The sequence below is a fragment of the Mustela lutreola genome, chromosome 14 (assembly GCF_030435805.1).
Source record: "Mustela lutreola isolate mMusLut2 chromosome 14, mMusLut2.pri, whole genome shotgun sequence".
Lineage (NCBI taxonomy): Eukaryota > Metazoa > Chordata > Mammalia > Carnivora > Mustelidae > Mustela > Mustela lutreola.
In genome coordinates, this window is record NC_081303.1 from 9,184,871 (window position 1) to 9,205,416 (window position 20,546).

At 41.9% G+C, this 20,546-nt stretch overlaps 1 protein-coding gene across 3 annotated transcripts in view; it reads right to left on the bottom strand.

Moving 5' to 3' along the window:
• Positions 1-15,219, bottom strand: part of AKT3 (AKT serine/threonine kinase 3) — a 313,218-nt gene extending 297,999 nt beyond the window's left edge. For 2 of the 3 annotated variants that reach the window (XM_059146698.1, XM_059146696.1), the window contains exons 1-2: positions 10,514-10,554; positions 4,683-4,843 (exon numbers count right to left, since the gene is read on the bottom strand). In XM_059146698.1, the coding sequence (XP_059002681.1) occupies positions 4,683-4,728 (46 nt within the window). In that variant the 5' untranslated portion in view covers positions 4,729-4,843; positions 10,514-10,554. Of the gene's footprint in view, positions 1-4,682; positions 4,844-10,513; positions 10,555-15,102 lie in introns of those variants that run through there. The other variant, XM_059146697.1, reaches the window with a different exon arrangement.
• Between the last annotated feature and the right edge of the window lie 5,327 nt (positions 15,220-20,546).

Genomic DNA, 20,546 nt, shown 5'->3' on the forward strand with positions numbered 1-20,546 from the left:
CATGCAGGTATCTCCTGCGCTGATATACAACTGAACTATGAGGTTCTCTCCCACACAAAAGAGGAATATGCAGGTGGCACTGGAGTTATGTGTGCTATACATGATGTTTTCTTTACTGTCATCTCTAACACCAACAATCCCATGTCCATGTCCAACTAATACTTACCATTTTGTAATTGCTCCAGAAGAGTACAGAACAAACAAACAAAAAAAGGTTTCAATATCGATATATCACCAATCACCAAAATTAGGAAAGCATTTGTCCAACACATTACCATTAGTTATCTTTAAATCTATTTTTTTCCTTTTCCAGGATCATATTTACTAAAGAATGACTTATTTACATTGAAAGTACAAATAAAATGAGATTCTCTCTGGACAGGAGCTAACAAGAACTGATTGATAACTACAAGTTTGAGGAAAAGGACTGATATTCAAGGTAAGGGATGATATAACTTTTCTGTTAGTATTTTGATTAATAGTTTAAACACTCCATACATATTAGCTCATAATGCCTACCACCATACCGTGAGGAAAAGAAGGCAGATGTTACCGTATTTATCTTCAAACAAGTACACCCAGGTTCAGGAGATCAAAATCTATCTGCTCAGGGTAAACAGGCAACAGATAATAACACTCTTTTAGAAGAAATTCTTTGAACAAAAATACAGCCAAACAACATCAGACTACCTAATGAAATTTGCTTGACTAAAACACAAAGTTATTATTAAAATCATACTGAAAATCTCTAAAGGAATAAATTAAGAATGATGGAAAGAAAAAATGCCCAGTTTGGTTTCCCCTAATATTTCAACTAGTACTTTCAGGAGTCCAGTTAAAACTGCCATCACAAATCTTTGTTCAGTGACTCTAACTTGTCTTATGCATAGGGAAAATACATAAGTAATACAAATAGAGGACCAGCAATTTCAGTCTTTCATTCCCAAGTATAAACACAGCCACAGGAACCACCAGATACCTAAGGAATACTAACACCAAAATAAACCAAAAGAACCAAAATAAACAAACTGAAAAAGTTACTCAGACAGGAGAATAAAGTTAAAAATAAAGTCTAGTTAGGGCTCCATAGCTCAGGGGTTAGAGCACTGGTCTTGTAAAGTCTAGTTAGTGTTCTAAGATTAAAGATTGTATTATATCTGTAAAATAAGAGCTCGCTATGAACTATAAAGAATTCCCAGAAATATAAAGTAATAGCTTAAATAGATGAACTCAGTAAAGGGTTCTAAGAAAAAGTCAAGGAAATCTTCCAGAACAAGGCTGGAAAACAAAGACATGGAAGTGAAAGAAAAATCGTAAAACCTGAACATTGATAATAGATGCTCTGGGGTGGGGAGTGGGGGGTGGCAGGCTGTAAAGGAATACAGAGAACACAGAAGGGAAGAAATAATGAAAGAAATACAGAAGATTCCCTAGAACTGAAGACATATGCCAATATATCCAAAAGATGCACCAAATGCTTTACAGGAAGAGTTAAAAGAACTACATTTTATCCTCCTTACATTTCATGTCAAAGACAAAAAGGCATGGCCACAACAAGCTTCCAGAGAACAAAAACAGGTTACCTAGAAAGAAATTCCTCCTATTAGCATTAGGCCTCTTATCAGTGAAACTGGTTACCAAAAGGTAATGTAACGCAACCTTCAAAATTCCAAAGGAAAACTGTTGCACAACTAAATTCTATACCCAGCTAAGGTATGTCCTGGGTGTCAACGTGAAAAGCACATTTTAGAATACTCTGTTGACAAGCATCCTCCACATATTCTTTCTTTAAAAAATACTCCAGGAAATTAAAAAAAAAAAAAAAAAAAAAAAAAAACCTCTTCTGGAACATGGTAAAACAAATCCAAAATAAATGGGAAAGACACGAGGTCTAAGAAAGCAGAGAACATGTCCAAGAATGCAATTAAATAACATGCTCTTAGCTAACATCATACCCAGAAGAAAGTCAGTTCCCAATAAAATTTCAACAAATACTATGATTAAAAAACTGGATACCCAAGTGGTATGATGAAGAAGACAGACTCTCTTTAACCAACGGTGGGGGGGGGGGGGGGGCAACATGACAACTGGAAAATCCAGGAAAAGCAGGTATAGCCCCAACTAGAAGCCAAACTAAAGTACGACCTGATCTGGAATACCAACATTTGTTCCCTACGGCTTTTAACACACCATACCCGTCACACAACTTCCTTTAGCAGCAGGTAGTATTTACTTATCACACTATTGATTACTGCTGCTCCAAATCAACAAGTGAAACTATTACAAACCTTGGCAACATTAAATAAATGTTACAGTTGACACAACCTGGGAGGGGACCATGAGGAATTCGGGGGAAAGACTGGGAGGGGTACTAATTTTTCTGTACTCATAAAGTGACAAGTTTAGAGATGATGCCTAAGTATCTTCTAGAATTAAGAGTGCCAAGTGTTGGAAGTATAACCATGAAGCCCTCTCCCCTCCTTCAGGAGGGACGGAAGAAAACAGGTATTACAAGTTAAATTCTTTATTTTCACAAAGGTGATATATATATACTCGATTATGTAAGATTACTCAAATATAAAGCTTAGTATAATATACATAAAATTGAGATAATAATCTCCAAAAAAATTAAAAGTAGAAAAGGTCTAAAGTGGTTATATCCCAGAAGAGAAACCAGTCTGAAAAAGTAGAGAGTAGAAAAGACTTTTACTTATCATTATATATCTTTGTGTACTGCTAACCAATGTAAGAAAAACACAACATAACCTTTGTCCATTTTTTCTTGTTTCTGTATCTCACACACTATATACCAACCTTCTCTTACGGTAGTTCAGACAAGACACAATTAGCTAAACAAACTCAAGAACCACCCTAAATCCCTGACAAAATGCCATGACCACAATAGTTTACGCTGGTGTTAAAACTCTCAAAATACATCCACATCCACTGTCTTACTTAATCCTCGCTCTGGTCTTACTAGAGCAGATTTTAGAGCTTAATAAAGTATTACTCCAAAAGGTTTACGTGATTTGCCATCCTAAGGATAGTAAGAAATAGAGAATAAATGTTAATAGGCAAGTTAAAAATAAAGAAAAAATACCTTGATAGAGCAGTGAAGTCTGAAAATGCCTCCTAAACTATATAATAGAACATACAATAAATGAAACAACAGTAAAATACTGGCTGAAACAGTTTTTATCGTGAAACACACACTTACCACATGACCACAATCTCATTCCTAGGTTACTGCCCAAGAAAAAATGAAAATACATCACACCAAGATACACACTCCCTTGCTCACAGCAGTTTTATGCGTAACAGCCAGAAACAACCCGACTACCCATCAGCTGGTCAAGAGATAAACTGTGTTATGGCCCAACTATGGAATGTGACCCAACAATAAAGAAACAAACTGATGATATACACAACAACACGATGAATCCTTGAAGTACTGCGCTACGTGAGAGTGACCAAACACAAAAGGTCGCAGGCCTCTACTGATAAAGAGAAATTAGAAAAGGAAGATTCCAGTGGTATCACATCAGTGGTTGTCAGGGTTGGGGAAAGAGGACTGACTGCATCGGAGGATGAGGGCACTTCTGGGAAGACAGACATGTCTGCTGTCATGTGCAGTGCTTGTTACACTACTGCTCGAAGGCAGCAAACTCATCAAAGTGTACACGTAAAATTGGTGAATTTCATTGTTCTGGAAATGATAACTCAATAAGGTTGACTTTAAAAACTCAGTCATACATAATCCCATTTAACTTCTGACAACAGCTTTTCAAGCATAGGAATTAACTACGACCCACAAGGAACACTGCAATCACATATTTAAAAGGCAACTTTTAATCAGAACATAGATCCAGTACACAGAACTTAAAAGAGTCCTGACAGTAAAACAGTCCTCATGCTACTCAATTTGGCCACGTGGATAAACACTTGTTGCCTGGCAACTGGTCTACACTCCAGATTTCTTGATAAACATATTGACCACATTAGCAGGTGACCTCATAGAGGATAAACTAAGCTTTATGTTGAAGTGTTCTTCCTTTAGTATTAGAGAAGAATAATAGTGCATTTGAATTATTTACCTAAAGTAGGAGTGAACAAGAAATACTAAAACTACATCATGAAAAATAAAAATATGAAATGAGACATAAACACACACACACACACACACAACACAAAACCTTTTCTTCATTTGGTCTTTTACTTTCAGACTCTCCTTACCTAACTAACAGGACGGTTGAAACCATGAGTTTGAGGGAGAACTCTTTCCCTTTAAGCCTGTAAGCCCCTCCCCTGCTACCGCCCAGACCAGCTTAATATAAATTTACATGTCTTTAAATGCTGATGAGTTAGACACTTTTCTAGGCATCAAATCATCCAAAAGACATCTCTCTGGATTGTAGAATCTGTGGACATGGAAAAACACAACATGAACTTTCTGTAACACAACATACCAGGAGGCCAAGTCTTCGTAACGTTGATGATAAATTATCAAAATCAAGAATTACGAAGAATCCCTAAATAACAAGCAAATTCCTCACACATAAGTTAAATACTTCTCTCTTACTGGACTTTGTGAACAGCTATGGAACAAATACCAAGTTCCAGGACACCAGTGACCGTCAGCACACTTACCAAGCATACGACTTTCGGCTTTGGTGAGTACTTACCCCTCTTCTGAACCCAGCCTTCTTTCACAACGGTAACATCGCTCATGATGGCTCCCCTCTGAGCCCCCAACTCGGAGAAACGCTACTTTGTGGTATCAGCTTTGGGGTTTGGATTCTCTGCTGCTGCTGCTGCCCTTCCCACTCTCAAGTGATGACTCAGCCTGGAAGGAAGTATTGAAGAAAGAATTTCTTTTTTTTCCATTCTTGCAACTCACATAGCAATAACAAACAACTAATTCTTTGTAAATGTCTTCAACTGGCCTGACCTCACATAAAACTCTAACTTCTCAAACTGGGGAACTCATTTACTCAATAGTTCTAGAGTGAACGTGCTTCCCTGGGCTTATGACCGATTTCAAACGATAGTGAAACTTTTAACCCAAGAGGCTGTAACAGAAATGTCTTAAGAAAACCACTGTCACACCTATACAAAGAATACAGAACCTCTGTTCAGTGCTATGTGTTGGAGGTGAAAAGGGGAGAGACTGAAAGTTGGGGGAACTAAAAGTAAACTTTCATGTATGTCTAGTTCCGAAACCTCTGGGGATTTAGGAATACTTACTGCAAAGCAATTGTGACTGTTTTTAATAGCTGTATTTTATGGAAGTCACAATGTGCTAAAAACCAGCACTTGCGTATGCTTACTTTGCGCATACTCCAAGACAGATTTTAGACAATCAATGAGTTAGATGACAATGAGTTTTTGGATAACAATCAATAAATTATTATAAATACTACGGAGCCCATTATTTTTTAAAATACACGAAGTGAAACAAAAGGAATATGAAAGTGGAAAAAAGCAGGGGGTATCCAGGCTGTGTCAAGAACAGTTGCTCTTATCTATCATTCTCAGGAAATCCTCACAATAAACCCAGGAGGGCACCATTAACTTCATTTCACAGATGAGTAAACTGAGGCTCGCACAGATTAAGCAGCGTGCCTGACTTCGACACGACTACTGCATGATGGAGCCTGGATCTGACGCAGGCCATCACACTCCAGAGCCCGCATTCCTAACTCCAAGACTCTACTGCCTTCAGATAAAAAGAAGCCAGAGTCAAAGTCTACATATTTGTAAAAGGGCCACAAATTTAGCAGGAAAGCTTTTAGGAAGCAAAGCAAATGAGACACAATCAGTTTCAATATTCACAAGATCCCACAAATATTTTTTAAAAGAAAATAAGTTGCTTCAGAAGGAATAGTTTTTCTTGGGATAAAAATCTGAATTTATCCCATGGGCCTTTGTAAGATATCTTGCTGTATAATAAACAAAGTTCCCAAAAGTATCCTCATATATACACTAATGAGTTTTACAGGGCTATTTCTCATTGTCCCTCTCAACCTAAAAAGGAAAATGCAAAGATAAAACAGAGTTAAAAATATTTCCACAGAAAGGGACCAAAACATGTAGTCCAGGGTACACTGGCATTATATGTCCAAAAGCACAGGCATAAATTTTAGATAACCAGAAAAATGGACAGATGGACTATATAACTATACTGTTTTCTCAGACTGGGTTTTGTTAATAGTCCATAGCAGCAAGTTCAAGGTTAGACTCCCTAGCTATTACTGGAACTGAATCATGGGTCATTTTCCAATGCATATTAAGTAGAAAACCTAATCACGTAGCAGTGAGGAATCAAGACTAACATTTACTTAAGAAAGCTTGACTAAGTTTGTGTGGCTGAATAGGAAACCACCCCCACATGTGCCCTCAGCACCTACAGGTAAGGCCAAGACTGTCCTCAGAAGCAATGGGGTCTGCCACTGCAGAGAAAGGGATACTAGAATCTAAATGTATTTTCCCAAAATATGTTTAAAAGAACACCAAGAGAAATACCAGGGTGGGGGGGCGGGGCGCTGGGGAGAGAGAAAAAGAAAAAAAAAATTTTGGTCAAGTAAGTTTGGAAAAATTCTACAAACTATTCTTTCTCTTGAAACATCACTATTAAACTATTAAAGATATAAAATAATGTACAACCTTGTTTATTCCAGCAAATCCTCAACTTATTGAACCTACAGGGCTCTTTTTTTTTTCTTTAGATATCCAGAGGAACACATTTTGTGAATTGGCCACATAACTCAAAGCAAGACTCATTTCATCACTAAAAATGGGCAAAAAAAAAAAAAAAACAAAAAACCTTCAATAAAGAATCCAAACATTATTTTAATTTGATTTCTAGAACTTCCTAAAAACTGGCTCCATAATACAGAACCAGGTAACTAAAAGGGTTACCTCCTTCTACTACATAAACAATTACGAGGACATTAAGTATCAGGGTCCCTAGCACAAACTGAGGGCTTCCGGCGAGCTGCACGCAGTCCTTCTCTTTGGCAGCACCTGTAGCAAGGGACCTCCTCCCATTCAAGCCTTTCTTAGTTCCTGACTATAAAGTGGTATTATCGGGATAGAAAAAAATTCCTATCTTAATATTCTTGGGATTGGAAATGGAACAGATCAGGGGTGGGCATTTGGTAATAACCAAAAAATGATACCACTCCAATAAACATATATCTTCCTTTCTAAATATCTTCCTTTCTAGTAAAATAATCTGCATTACAACACATCTATGGAGACACTAAAGAAAAGTGCTTTCAAAACTCATTCCATTTTTTAAGCTGACATTTCACTGTTGGAATCTCAAAGCAGGAAAGGACCATCATTTTACAGTTGAGGAAAGAGAGTTCAGACGGATGAAGAGACTTGCCCAAGGTCGCACAGCTGCTTTCTGAGGGAACCAAGAGCAGAGAACCATGCACACGTTCTTTCCACTAGCACCACTGCTTCGGTACAAAACAACATACTGAAATATCCAGATCAACCCAAATCAAAGAGTTTTGTTTTAAAATGAAACTGTTTCGGGGTGCCTAGGTGGCCCAGTCCTTGAGGGTCTCACTTTTGGTTTCCACTGAGGTCCTGATCTCAGGGTCTTGAGATCAGCTCTGTGCTCAGCACACAGTCTGCTTGACAGTCTTTCTCCCTCTCCCACTGCGCCTCCCCACTCTCGAATAAATTTTAAAAAAAATAAGTGAAATGAAACTTTCAAAAAACTAACTTTTAGATAAAAATATTTATTGGTGCTTTTATATTTAAAGTGTTGAAATGTATGTTAAATCAACAGGACAAAATTTATAATCATCATCAGAACCAGTAAACCCACTCATTATGGAAGTGGCTTTATCCAACTGCATCTTAAACTCTTAGCAAATTCTACATCATCGTAACATTCAGCTTTAAAGTTGCTCCTGGGACTCTCAGCTAAAATGATACCTTCTTTGAAAACAACTTAAAAGATATTCAAAGTATACTACTGCAGAATCATGGCCAATAGGCTAGAAATAAATGCTGTCCTGTGTGCAAAACATAATGCTAATGACTCTTAAGCAATCCACCATATTCTTCGATTTAATTTCCCTACAGTGGTAACCCACTTGCACCAAGTCATCTACGCTCTCCCACTCCCATGTTCCACGTGGCTAAAAACACTAATCTGCCAAATGATGAGCTGGACATGAACTTCCCCTCCTCCTACAGCCCAGCTTCTCCAGAAATACGTTCCATCCCATGAGCTCTAAAAGACAAAATTTGGTTTCTTTTTCTTTTAAGCCTAATGCATTAAATATTTCATTGTTGAATAATCTAATTTTGTCTATTCTTAAAAAAAATGTCATACAAAATTCCTGGCTGATTCAATTTAGAATTTATACAAAGCAGTTAAACTAAAGGTTCTTTCATTCAAAACTATTTGAGAATTTGATGATAACAGCATTTGAATATCACTTCACAATTTACAAAACATTTTCACATCTTGTACCTCACTCAATACCATTACTATTTAGTAAAGCAATTTGACAGTGTGGGGCACGTAACATACGCCCAGCAAATACAGAAGAAATGAATGAGCGGATGAATGAAAGAGCACGGATACAGCTTTACATAACTAATGAAGAACAGACACACTAGATAAGTTAATACTATAAGAAACACAGAGAGCGGAATCATGTCACCTTAAAGACAAACCTGAACTCAAATGTTATAAAAGCATCTACACAGAAGTAATTTAAATTACAATAAATATCCTTCCTTATTCCTTAAAGTATGTTTACTGTAGACCTCCCCTAATTGTGAGGACTGGCACACATTAAAATTATGCTCCTTTTCTCCATGTTTTTTGATACTTTTTGTTGAGAGGAAGCCAACAACTAAGCATCAATGCTGCCCAAAATTATCTTTATGGAAGAAAGAAGGAGAAAGAATGGCCTATCTTATTAATGACATTCGTAACAATTTTTAAAAGATATTTGCTTCCTTAAGGCAAAAACCATTCAGTTTTAAGCAATAATCAAAATTCTTCAAATGTCTTTCCAAAATCTCATTCACTCAAGTAACATATACATGTAATCAGTAAATCGGTACTGATTGCCTGCTCTGTGACAAGGACCACACTGAGTATACATGGAGGCAAGCAAAACAAAGGTTTGAAAAAAATCTTTTCCAAATAATAGTGTTATCAAAGTGCTTTCACATATTTTTGAATTTGACTCTAGAAACAAATCTGTACAGTAGCTACAGCATCGACAATCTGAACCCAGGCAAACTGTGACCAACCAAATGTGACATCATTTCCTCGCCATCACCATACCGAGATAGTGACGAGTAACAAGTGGGACCGCCTGCAATTCAAGTCTTCTATCGGTTAGGTATGCTTTCTTCCAAATAACCCAATAGGAATTCTCAGAAGTATGTGTAACATTTGTGAATGTCGCTGTGAATATTCTTTCTGTATTGAGTTACTTTTCAAAAGTCCAGTAAACACAATGTTTTCAAATAAATTAAAAATCAAATATAACTGCAGCATCACAAAGGAAATGACACCAACAGAAGACCAGAAGGTTGACAAATTTAAAAGGCATGCCAGCAATTTTCTTTTTTACAAATTAGAGCAAGATTCACAGGTTAGCAATTTCCTACATGTTAATTTCTAAGTTCAAAGCCACAATACTATCCATAATACAACTTCCTCTAAACCATATCCTTGCCTGTAAATAATACTATGAAGACTATACGTGCCCTGCACCAGGACTTTTTATATCCTTTAGCTATGCCTAGCCAAACTGAATTAATGAAGGACTACTAAGGTACAAAGACAAGAGAATTTTGCTACTTTGAAATACAAATGATTGTTAAGGGAACCATACTATAATTCTACCCTATTAATTTCAAGAAATAGCTGAAACTAACTTATGCCATAATAAATGCCTAAAGTCATATAAAACTCTTTAAAGGATTCAAGGGAAAGGAAAAATACTGAAATAAAGGGAAATTCAAGACAACTTGCTCTGCACTTCAAATAACTCAGCCTATCTGTCCCTCTCACAAGTTGCTATCCTGTTCATAAACCTGTCATATGGGGAAAGTGAGCCACAAAACTTTCTTCAGAATGCAGTAACAGACTTTGTGGATTTTCTTAAAACTAATAGATATCTTCACTGTTTCATCCTACAGGAAAATACTTGAATTGGCATAAGCAAGATTTCCAACTTTCACGCAAAATTTCAGGTTCTTTCAATTCGCAAATTTTAAAATATTCATACAAAAGTGGGGAGTATTTCTCCTCTTCTCTACCTCAGTTTAGGGCATTTGAATGTCATCTGAACCAACACAACCATGAGTAACCAAACTAAAAACAGACAAACAAACAAACAAACAAAAAAACTTGTGCTGGGTGCTGTATTTAATATTCTAACTTGAAGCAACTAGGAAAATGCCTATTGGGATTCCTCTGGTTCACCTAAACCACTAAACAAGCCATAGACAAAGGATATCCTACCTTTCTCATATTAAGTGTGGCTTGTCTCTATGTGAAGGCACCTGTAATACAACAGAAAAAGGTTGAGGGTTGCCCCTGAAAGAATTTCGGTTGCACAGGAAGCCATACTTTTCCAAAACACATATAAAATCCTTCTAAAATCTGCCTTGGAGACCTCGCTGACAATAAAATGAAAAAAAAAAAAATCCACATATATACACAAAATGCAGTTGGTATAATGGTCCATTCAATGTCAAGAATCAGCATGACGGATTTTACCCAGATTAAACTGAGAGTTAACCCACAGGTATGGAATGCTGTAACAAAGTTCATCACAATGGTGCATCAAGAAGAGCACTGGGCAGGCCCCGAAACTGGGGTCCCCATTCCCAACTCCACCCCACCCTGAGTGACACTACATCAAGTCCTTTCATTTCTCTGTGCTTCACTTTTCTTGGCCATAAAAATAAAGATGTAGCATTAGACAAGTAGCTTCACAGCTCTTCCAGAGTTGGTATTTATGATTCTTCAAGTTCAAATCCACCAAGCATCTACTTCGCTCATAGATGACATCTCTGGTGACACCATCATGATTATACACAGTTACTGTTCTCAAAAGTTGAATACATAGTTGGGAAGATAAAATATCAAAACATCAATCTTACTTAGACAAAATTCGAACTGAACTCCAGTACTGGCAAAATACCATCTTCCTCCCCTTCCCATCCCCTAGACTTCCAAACAGAGTCAGAGCCTTAGAAGTCTTCTATAGGTTTCTTCTGGTCAATCATTTTACTTCTCCCCCTGAATATTACCAAAATAAATCCATTTACAAAATGTGAAATCTTGGCAGTTGGTAAAAGCTAAATCTAAAGAAAGTACTGAAAAGACCACTAAAAAGCAAATCTATGGGTCAAGAAACATGTATTAATTTATCTATCAACTACTACGTGAAGGTTACCTGGCAAAGGAAACCTATTTACATCTAAATACAAAAGAGGAGGGCACTGCAATAACATATGTAAAAAACTGAGGCACTGAACTTGGTCTCTGAAACAAATGAAATGAAAAAGACTGTTAAGGGTCTGTCGATAACACTTTTTTTTTTACTCTATTACCGAGATTTCTATGGAAATTATTGTACTACATTACTGAAACTGAGTATGTCACTGGGAAGTCTAATGAGAGGTATAAGCAACTTAGGCAAAATGCTAAGGAAAAAAAGTGTTTCGGAACGAGGACGGTCAAACAGAAATGGCTTTTTATAATGCCGCATCAATAAGTGTTTTCTCTTGTGAAAACCACTTTCATAAAGTAGCAGGGGCTGTTGTGAAGATTAAACCAACTGACACACATTAAGCACCTAGAACAGCGCCTGGTACTTGGCAAGTGCTCACCAGGCACCGGCTGGCATTGACCCTAAACCTGACCTCACGCTGCCGAAAGACCACAATAAGATTTTTAGTTAACATCAGATGATTCAGGGCTAACCTTCCAGGTGACTACAGAAGAGTGTGTGGTGTATAAAACAAGTATTCAGAATACTAAGGCACACTCCTGAAACCTGGAGCTAAAAACAGAGCAACTTCAAATGATTTATATATTCTAACATAAACTTAAAAAAATTCATTGTGTGCATTAAAATGTATGTTAAGAAAAACAAAAATGCCACCGTCAAATTATAAGACTGATTTCATCAAAACAAATGAAATGGTTTACTTTTCTGTCTTGAGTCTTATATATTCAAATATAAATTATTGCAAATTAAGCATTTTTTAATGCTTAAAACTTAATCACATTATAAACGCAAGATCCTATCAAATCATGCAAAAAATCCAATTAACATGAGTTAACAATAACTCATGCCTTATCTTCTCAAGGGTGAATTCCTGAACTAAAAAAGTTTAACAACAACGGGTAGCTAACTTTTTACAAAGATATGCAAAGTTCAGGTAAACTCTAAACTTACACAAAAAATCAATTTATCAAACAGGTTCCTCTTTTTAAAGAAAACCAAATAGTTGGAAATTTCCATTGAATTTTTAAGAAATAAAATCTTTTGTATGTTTAAATCAAAAGCCAGAGTTTAAAAAAATCGTAAATCTCTACTCTACATGACATTCTATTATCCCAAGTACATTTGTCCTAGGATATGTTTAACCAGAACATGTTTAGATTTGCAATGATTCTGAAAACAAATTCTCTTTCTAATGGTAGTAATCTTCTGAATGATATGTAAATAAGGAAAGTTTTTAATCAAACTAGCTCTGGCACACAGTTCACACTCAAATATTTGTTGGAAGAATTAATGAAATCTTATTTAAGATATTTTACAGCTATAAAAGTACATAAACCAAAAACTCTAAAGCTGAACCCTTAAGCACCTTTACATACACAACTTAAACTAAGATCAATGTCAAATTAAAAACCAATTTTCAGTTGGAAAACAACTCACTAAGGTAATTTTTACAGAAAGACTAAGCATAGGGGACACAAAATGGATATAAGTAGTAGTTTCCTAAGTTTTTTGGTAGAATTACTTTAGGTATTTTTAAAATGCTATTGGAAAACCTACTACTGCAAACACCTACCACAAACAAAACATAGCAACTGAAAACTATAGTTCTACATTCATCTAAGTTCTAATGGTGTCTCAATCATATGATATGTGCACTCCCTCACTTAAAAATTAGAAGCACAAGCCAATCAAAGATATTCGGGTCAACCCTAGTGAGACCAAAAAAAGCAGATCTTCAAATACAGTCTATGTGGTAAACTTTCCAAGTCAAGATTATGTGTTGCCAAAAGGAAACAAAAAACAAAAAACGACACTCCTGATATGCATCTTCCAAAGTATTACACATTCACCTCAGAAATCGAGTAATTTACCAAGAATTAAATTTCTTAATAAAAAATGCATTCCTGCCTTAGACAACCACTTCCTGAATGTGTGCTGGTTTTGGACGACCACCACCTGGGATATTTATATTCATTTATACGTATTTTGCAATGATATTTAACTTCTGAAAGCAAACTTCCCTAAGCCAGGTTTACTGGACTCTTCTAGCTTTGGCTTTTTCAACTATTTCCTAACAATGTATAACCTAATTTAATGAGTTTCCACCAAAACCCAAAGGGGGGGGGGGTGGTGATTTACAATTTACAGTAATTTACAGTAATTTACATCTTTATAAAAGATATAAAATGACCATGCCTTCCCAAATATGGAACATATATCTAACTTGACGATTTGAAGCACTTGACAAGGTACTCAACTGCAAAAAAAGTCATCATGTCACATGTCTTAGCTACAGGATGAACTAAAAAAGTGTGAACATTTTCTTAATAGTACTACTTAATACAGATACATAGGTTCTGCTGTTAACTTATCTTTGAAAATGTAAGCCATTACAAACTACTGGGCTCTCGACCAATTACCACACTGGTGAAATGAGTTGGTTTTATTTTCATAAGGTTCTCCTGATGCAAAAAAAAAAAAAAAAAAAGGGAGCATCCTACCCTTTCCCTTATGGGAAAGCCTTTCCTCTGCTTTAAGATAAACAGCCAATATCGGTATTGAAGACCTGGCCCCAAAGAGACTCAATCCAGCCTAAGTGAAGATCCCCGGGGTAATCCCAAACAAGGAGTGACCCCGCCTGGGAGTCAGGGTGAACCCGGCGACCGGCCAGGCTTCAACTTTGGGCTCTGAGGGCCCAGCCAGCATCATGGCTGATGCAGACCCGATGCGCAGGAGGAGGAGGTGGACGAGGAAGAGGCTGGTTTGTTTACTTGCAGCCTGAGCCGCCGCCACCGCCAGCAGCTACAGCATCACTGGATCCGACAAACCCAGCATCTTCCGCACATTTCTATTCTTAGCACACAACTCCCAAGCGGATTAAAACCCCACTACTATTAAAAACACAGACGAGCACGTTACCCACCTCCCACACACACCCCCACCCCCCTGGCCCCCCCTCTCCAGGGCAGTCTTTTCCTGCGCGCCGGCTGCCGGGGAGGGTGGGGAGGAAGGAGACCCCGGGGGACGCCGGTGCATCCTCGCCTGCACCCCACCCCGCGCGCGCAGACAGCCCCCGCGCCGGGGCGCGCGGCAGACGGCCCCCTCCCCCCAACCCAAACACGCCGGCACCCGCGCTCCCCGCGTTATATAAGCCCGCCGCCGCCCCCGCCCGGCCGGCGCCCCCTCCCCACGCCGCGCGGCCCGGGCCGGCCGGGAGCGGGAGCTGCGCAGGGACCGGAGGCGCCAGGGCCGGGGCAGCGCAGACGCGGCCGGTACCGCTAGGCCGGGAACACCCTCCCCGGCCCCCCGCGCGCCGCCGCCCCCCAGCTTCCCCCGGAAAGTGAGGGGGTGCGGGTGTCAGCGGCGCCGGGCATCCCCCGGCCTGCCCACCCACACCCACACCCGAGCCTCCGGTGACCCGGCCCCCGCCCACGCCCCCGGCGCGGTGACAACCCAGACGCCCCCGCCTCCCCCCCCCCAACCCCGCCGCCGCCTGCCCTCCCCCCCCCCGCCCGAGGGAGGCCCGGGGCCGGGGGCCCGGAGGGAGCGGAGGCCAGCGGGGAGGGGGCGAGCGGGGGGCGGTGGCTGTTACCTGCAAAGGCGGCGGCGGCGGCCCCGCAGCTGCTCGGGCGGCGGCGGAGGATGGAGCCGGGGGGGCGGGGGGAGGAGAGGGGGCGACTCGGGGGTCCCCCCTTCCTCCTCCTCCCCTCCTGTCCTCCCCCCACCCCGCAGAGCCTCTGGCCCCCCTGGAGCCCGGTGAGGCCGGCGGGAGGGCAGGCGAAGGCTGCAGGGGAGGGAGGAGGGAGCCGGCCGGGCCGGGCCGCGGAGCTGGAGCGGGAGGCGGCGGCGGCGGCGGCGGCGGCGGCGGGAGGGGAGGGCGGAGGGAGGGCGGCGGCGGGGGGAGGAGGAGGCGGAGACTCTACATGGGAATCGGATATCGGCCACAAATTCAATTCATCACCAGAAAACACCGCTCGGGCGGGGGCCGGGTCACGCCGGCGAGGCGGCGGCGGGCGGAGGCTCCGGGCCCCGGGGCGCGCCCGGCGCGGGTCGGGGGTCTGCGGCCTCCTCTGGGGGTGGGGGGCCGCGCCTCGCCGCGGGGGTCGGGGTACCCTGCCGCCGCCTCCCCGCCCCCTCCCTCCTCCCTCCCGGGCCGCCGCCGCCGCCGATCGCTTCTCGCCGCCGCCGCCGCCGCCGCCGCGGGGCTTGTTGTTGACTTTGAGGAAAACTCCTGACGTCAGGGGCTGGCTCTCGGCGACTGGCGGGAGCGGCTTCCCCGCGTCCCCGGCCCTGCCCGCCGCCTCTGCTCCCCTCCCTGCCGCGCCCTCGTCCGCAGGCTTCCCCGCGCCCCCCAAACCCGCGGCGCCCCGCGCCCCCTCTCCTCTCGCGAGAACATCCCCCCAGCCCGCCGGAGCCGGCGGCGGGGGCAGGCGCTCCTGGGCGGGAAGTTCTGGCTCTCCCCGCGCCCTCGTGGCCCCCGAGGCCCGCCGCCCGCCGCCGTCGCCACCGCCCCGGGGCGGTGGGCGGCGCCCCCGGGGGAAGCTGAGCCCGAGGGCCGGGAGCGGGCGGCGAGCGGACCGCACCCTCCGCGCCCCGGGGCTGGGTCCCGAGCGCGAAGCCCTCCCCGAGCGTCCCCCGGAGACCTGGCCGCGCGGCCGGCCCGAGCGCGCCTCTCGCAGGAGCCCCCCCAGCGCGCCCCGGCCGCGGTCGCCGCCGCTTGGGGGGGGGGGGGGGACACGGGTTGCCCGGGCATCGGAATTCACTCTTAAAATGACACCCTTTTTAGGGATATTAGTTTTCGTTGACTTCAGGGAAGCCATGATGTATTGCCTCCACACTGCAGAAGATCCCCACTTCTTTCTTTTGAAGTTCACGGCTCCTGAGACTGTTTGCGATGGAGACACTCCTGGTGCGAAATGGCCGTGCTCTCGGATGCAGCGTAGTCCGTAAAGTTATAAAAGAAGTTTATTTCTTCCGACTCCATGTTTTGTCGTTTCTGGAACACTTTGAAACCCCGTATTGTTTCACCACGTGGCTCTAGCCTTGTCGAGGTACGTGGTGTTTCTCCCAGTGCAAGATTCTCGGTCATGCTCCCGGCTTCTTCTGGAGAATTCCTGCTAACATGCACCTCCCTTTCTGCTTTCCCACGTCCTGACAACACTGGGTCAGGACGGATTGTCTTCTACTGTGTGGGACAACAGTATGACACCAAAGAAGAAAAAAGGGGGGGAAAGAGTTAAGTTAAATTCCCCCCACTTGTAGGGACGATTCTAGAACAATATTTGCTTTTTTAAGATACACAAGCCACCCCAGGGGGAAAAGTCCTCAATTGCTGCTTTTCTCCTCCCCATAGTTCCCAACACATCAAGAACTGATTAATAAACATACAGACTGTATCCTTACATAGTTTATCGGAGTATAAAATGTACACAGTTTATTCCCATAATTATCAGACCTCTAACAGTCCCTATTGGCAAAATGACTCGCTTACAGATTTCTAGCTGTGAAACACAATAATGGGTCACATATTAATTTTATAGTAACCTAACCCACTTCTTATTTTTAAGAAAATAGTTCCTGTGACACCAGGGCAAAAAAGAGGGTCTCCAAAGCTCTTGTAAATATTTAACTCTAAGAGTTGTGGCATTCTGAATTACTAATACCTCTTATCAATTTTAATTTTCATGTGTTTCCGATTTTAACATCAGCATATTTGCAAGAACCAAATTTGTCCCATAAGCCATGATGCCCCGCCATATTTCTCCGAGTCTCACCATATTGTATTATATCTTTGCCGGATTAAAGCGTACAATTAAGTATTGTGTAAACTACAGTGGATTACATATTCTGGGCTTCGTGTATTTGAAAAATTATAAACTTTTATTTCTACTCTACTTTTCTCTAGTCGTTTACAAATTTCTAAAATAAAATCATGTCAGCTCTTGTTAGAGAATTATTATTTATTATAGAACTATTATTTATTTAAATAGCATTGTTCTTTCCCTTAGACTGTGCCATCATACATTTGGCAGAATCTGCCCTTGAGGCATGCTGGTACTCCACTCAGAGCATATGCCAGCTTTCTCCTCTTCTTCCTTGTCAATACATCACAATCATAAAGGGAGCAGAGTGCATTTATCCATGAGAATCTCCCTCCCAAATTTCAGGGAGAAAGCCCTCATTCTTTCTTAAGCCGGATATTCTTGGCTAACATCTCTCAGTTGTAGTAATTTATGCATCTTAAGAAAAGCCTTCACTCTTCTTGACTACCAATGACTAAATTAGATACTGAGAGCTATTTCTTAGTACTTTTCCCATTTAGGGGGAGTTACTTAAACTGGAAGGTAGGTTTAAACAATGCCACTTCTCTGCCTTAATAAAAAGGGTATCTTGTCCCGAATGTCTAGGATAGGACGTGGTACAAAGTACACACAGAGTGTTGACTGACTGACTGACTGAATGAATGAATGAAAAAATAAATCTGTACCCTATGTATGGTTTATACAATACTATCCTCTTGGGGTGGCTTATTGGCAAAATCATGAATGTAGTTGGGAGGCTTACAGACCTGAGTTCAAATCCTCTATCGGCAGGATTTATGTCTGACCAGTTGCTTAACATTTCTTAGCCTTAATTCCCTCCTTTGTGAACTGACAGTTACAACTACTTCAACAGTTTATTATGAGAAATAAATGCGATGAAATCTTAGAATCTAAAATGTATAAGTGCATAGCAAGCTAAAATTCCTTTATCCTAAATGTGAATATATTCATTATTATAACACTAGCTGCTATAATAAATAAACACAAAAATCTATCCTGGCACACAACAACAGAGGTGTATTTGTCACCCATGTAAAGTCCTGAATGCAGGCAAGTTACCTCTAAACATTTATTCTGACAAATGCTTAGGATCTGAGAAACCTGGGTGGCTCATTCAGTTGGGTGTCTGCCTTCAGCTCAAGTCATGATCCCGGGGTCCTTGGATTAAGTCCTGCATCAAGCTCCTTGCTTGATGGAGAGTCTGCTTCTCCCTCTGCCTGCTGTTCCCCCTGCTTGTGTGTACTTTCCCCACCCCGTCAAATACATAAATAAAATCTTTTTTTTTAAAGATTTTATTTATGTATTTGACAGAGAGAGAGAAATCACAAGTCAGCAGAGAGGCAGGCAGAGAGAGGCGGGGAAGCAGGCTCCCTGCTGAGCAGAGAGCCCCATGTGGGGCTCGATCCCAGGACCCTGAGATCATGACCTGAACTGAAGGCAGAGGCTTAACCCACTGAGCCACCCAGGTGCCCCACATAAGTAAAATCTTTAAAAAAAAGAAAAGCCAGCAAATACTTAGGATCCATGTTTCTTCCATGTGAGAGCTCCAACGTGTTCAATGCGTAATCATCAGGCAGATTGGAAAGCATGGAGGTCATTCAAGGAAGGTTTTCGACACCTCACTTCCACTCACATTCCATTGACTAGAACTCTCCTCCATAGCCACCTAAGTATGAGGCGGGCCATGAAATGGAATCAGTCTAGGCCAGGAAAGAAAAAAAATGAGATCGTTTTGATAAACAGCCAGCCAGTTTCTGCCACAGTTGGTTTCCGAAATGACCACGTGAAAGCCACGGGCTGTAATTAATGAATATTCTGGATGATTAATAGAGGAATTTTCAAAAGAGCTTAGTTTAAACCTACGTGGATATAGCAGAAGGATCTGTGGCGATAGTTAATCGATACAGATCGTCTTTTGCATAGATGTCCTTCTTCGTGTGTAGGTCAAATGTCTTGTGTTAGAAACACAAGAGAATACCTGAGACTAGGTATGTCACCAATCTGAAGACACAAAACTGGTGTTTTGCTTAAAGCCTTCTGGAAACCTCCCTCTTCTGTCACTGCCGGATTTTTCTCTCCGTACTATGCCACTCAGTACGAATGAACATTTTTTCATTCATATTGTCCTTCTGAGTCTGACAGCAAAGGAAGCAATCTCTGGACATTACGTGGAGTCTGTCAGGACACTTGAGTCACAGAAATTACTGACCTCAGTTAAACAACTGCTCAGAGCTAGAATTCATGATCTAATTCCAAAGCCACCAGCATGCATAATTATTCTCCCTGGCTGTGTGGGAGAATCCAGGTAAGCAATAAAATGAACACATCCATGTTATATTCCCAGAACCCCATTTGAGGCTAGAATTTTCAGCTTCCTGACGTGCTGTGCACGTCTAGCTGTTTCCAAATCGGCTCTGCAAGGACTGAACTTTTCAACAGGACAGCTCTCAGGGAAGCCACCACAGTGCATTTCCAACCCTCACCTAGATAATCACCCCAGCCTTTCCGTCGTCTCGGGCTAATAGGGTTCTGTTCCAGGAAGTGTTCTCATCCATTTAAAACACAATGTCTTCTGCTAATGCAAATGCGTTCAGAATCACCAGGAAGGTTTCAAACCTATACCTGACTTCGGCCGGCGCCCCTGCCCCCACGATGAAAGCTTTCAATTGTTGACCTTGTGATATGTCAATCAATCATCCTGGTTTGCTATTTTATAGCAGGAGGAAATTCAGTCTGAACCTTTTTCTCTTGGCTGTTAGTTACTAGATGGAACTATGGCCACTTTAAGTTACAAACACCATCTCAATTCGGAAATTGGATTTTAATCAAAACACTGAATTTAATTTATAATTCTAGCCTCCTCTGGGCTGGAAGCCGGTAGTGGGGAAAGCAGGCGAGCTCAGCCTCTCGGTTGTGGGTCTTGTTTTCCTCTTCCAGCCCGCAAGACAGTCCCCGGGTGAAGGATGGAACCGTCCTTCTCCAGCCGGTCGGCTTGGAATCCAGCTTTGCGCTCTCTCCCTCGGATGCACAGAACCAAGCAACAGCCTTTGCAGGGCACCGTGCAACACGAACACGCCGGGCCCCATGTTGGAAAAGAATTAAGAATTTCAGGATGGCGGCAGGCAAACGTTGAGCCAAGCGTAGCTCCCCGTGCACAGATGTGCTCAGGCCACACTCCCATGACGCCGCCGGCGCGTGTTTTAGGCCAGATCTC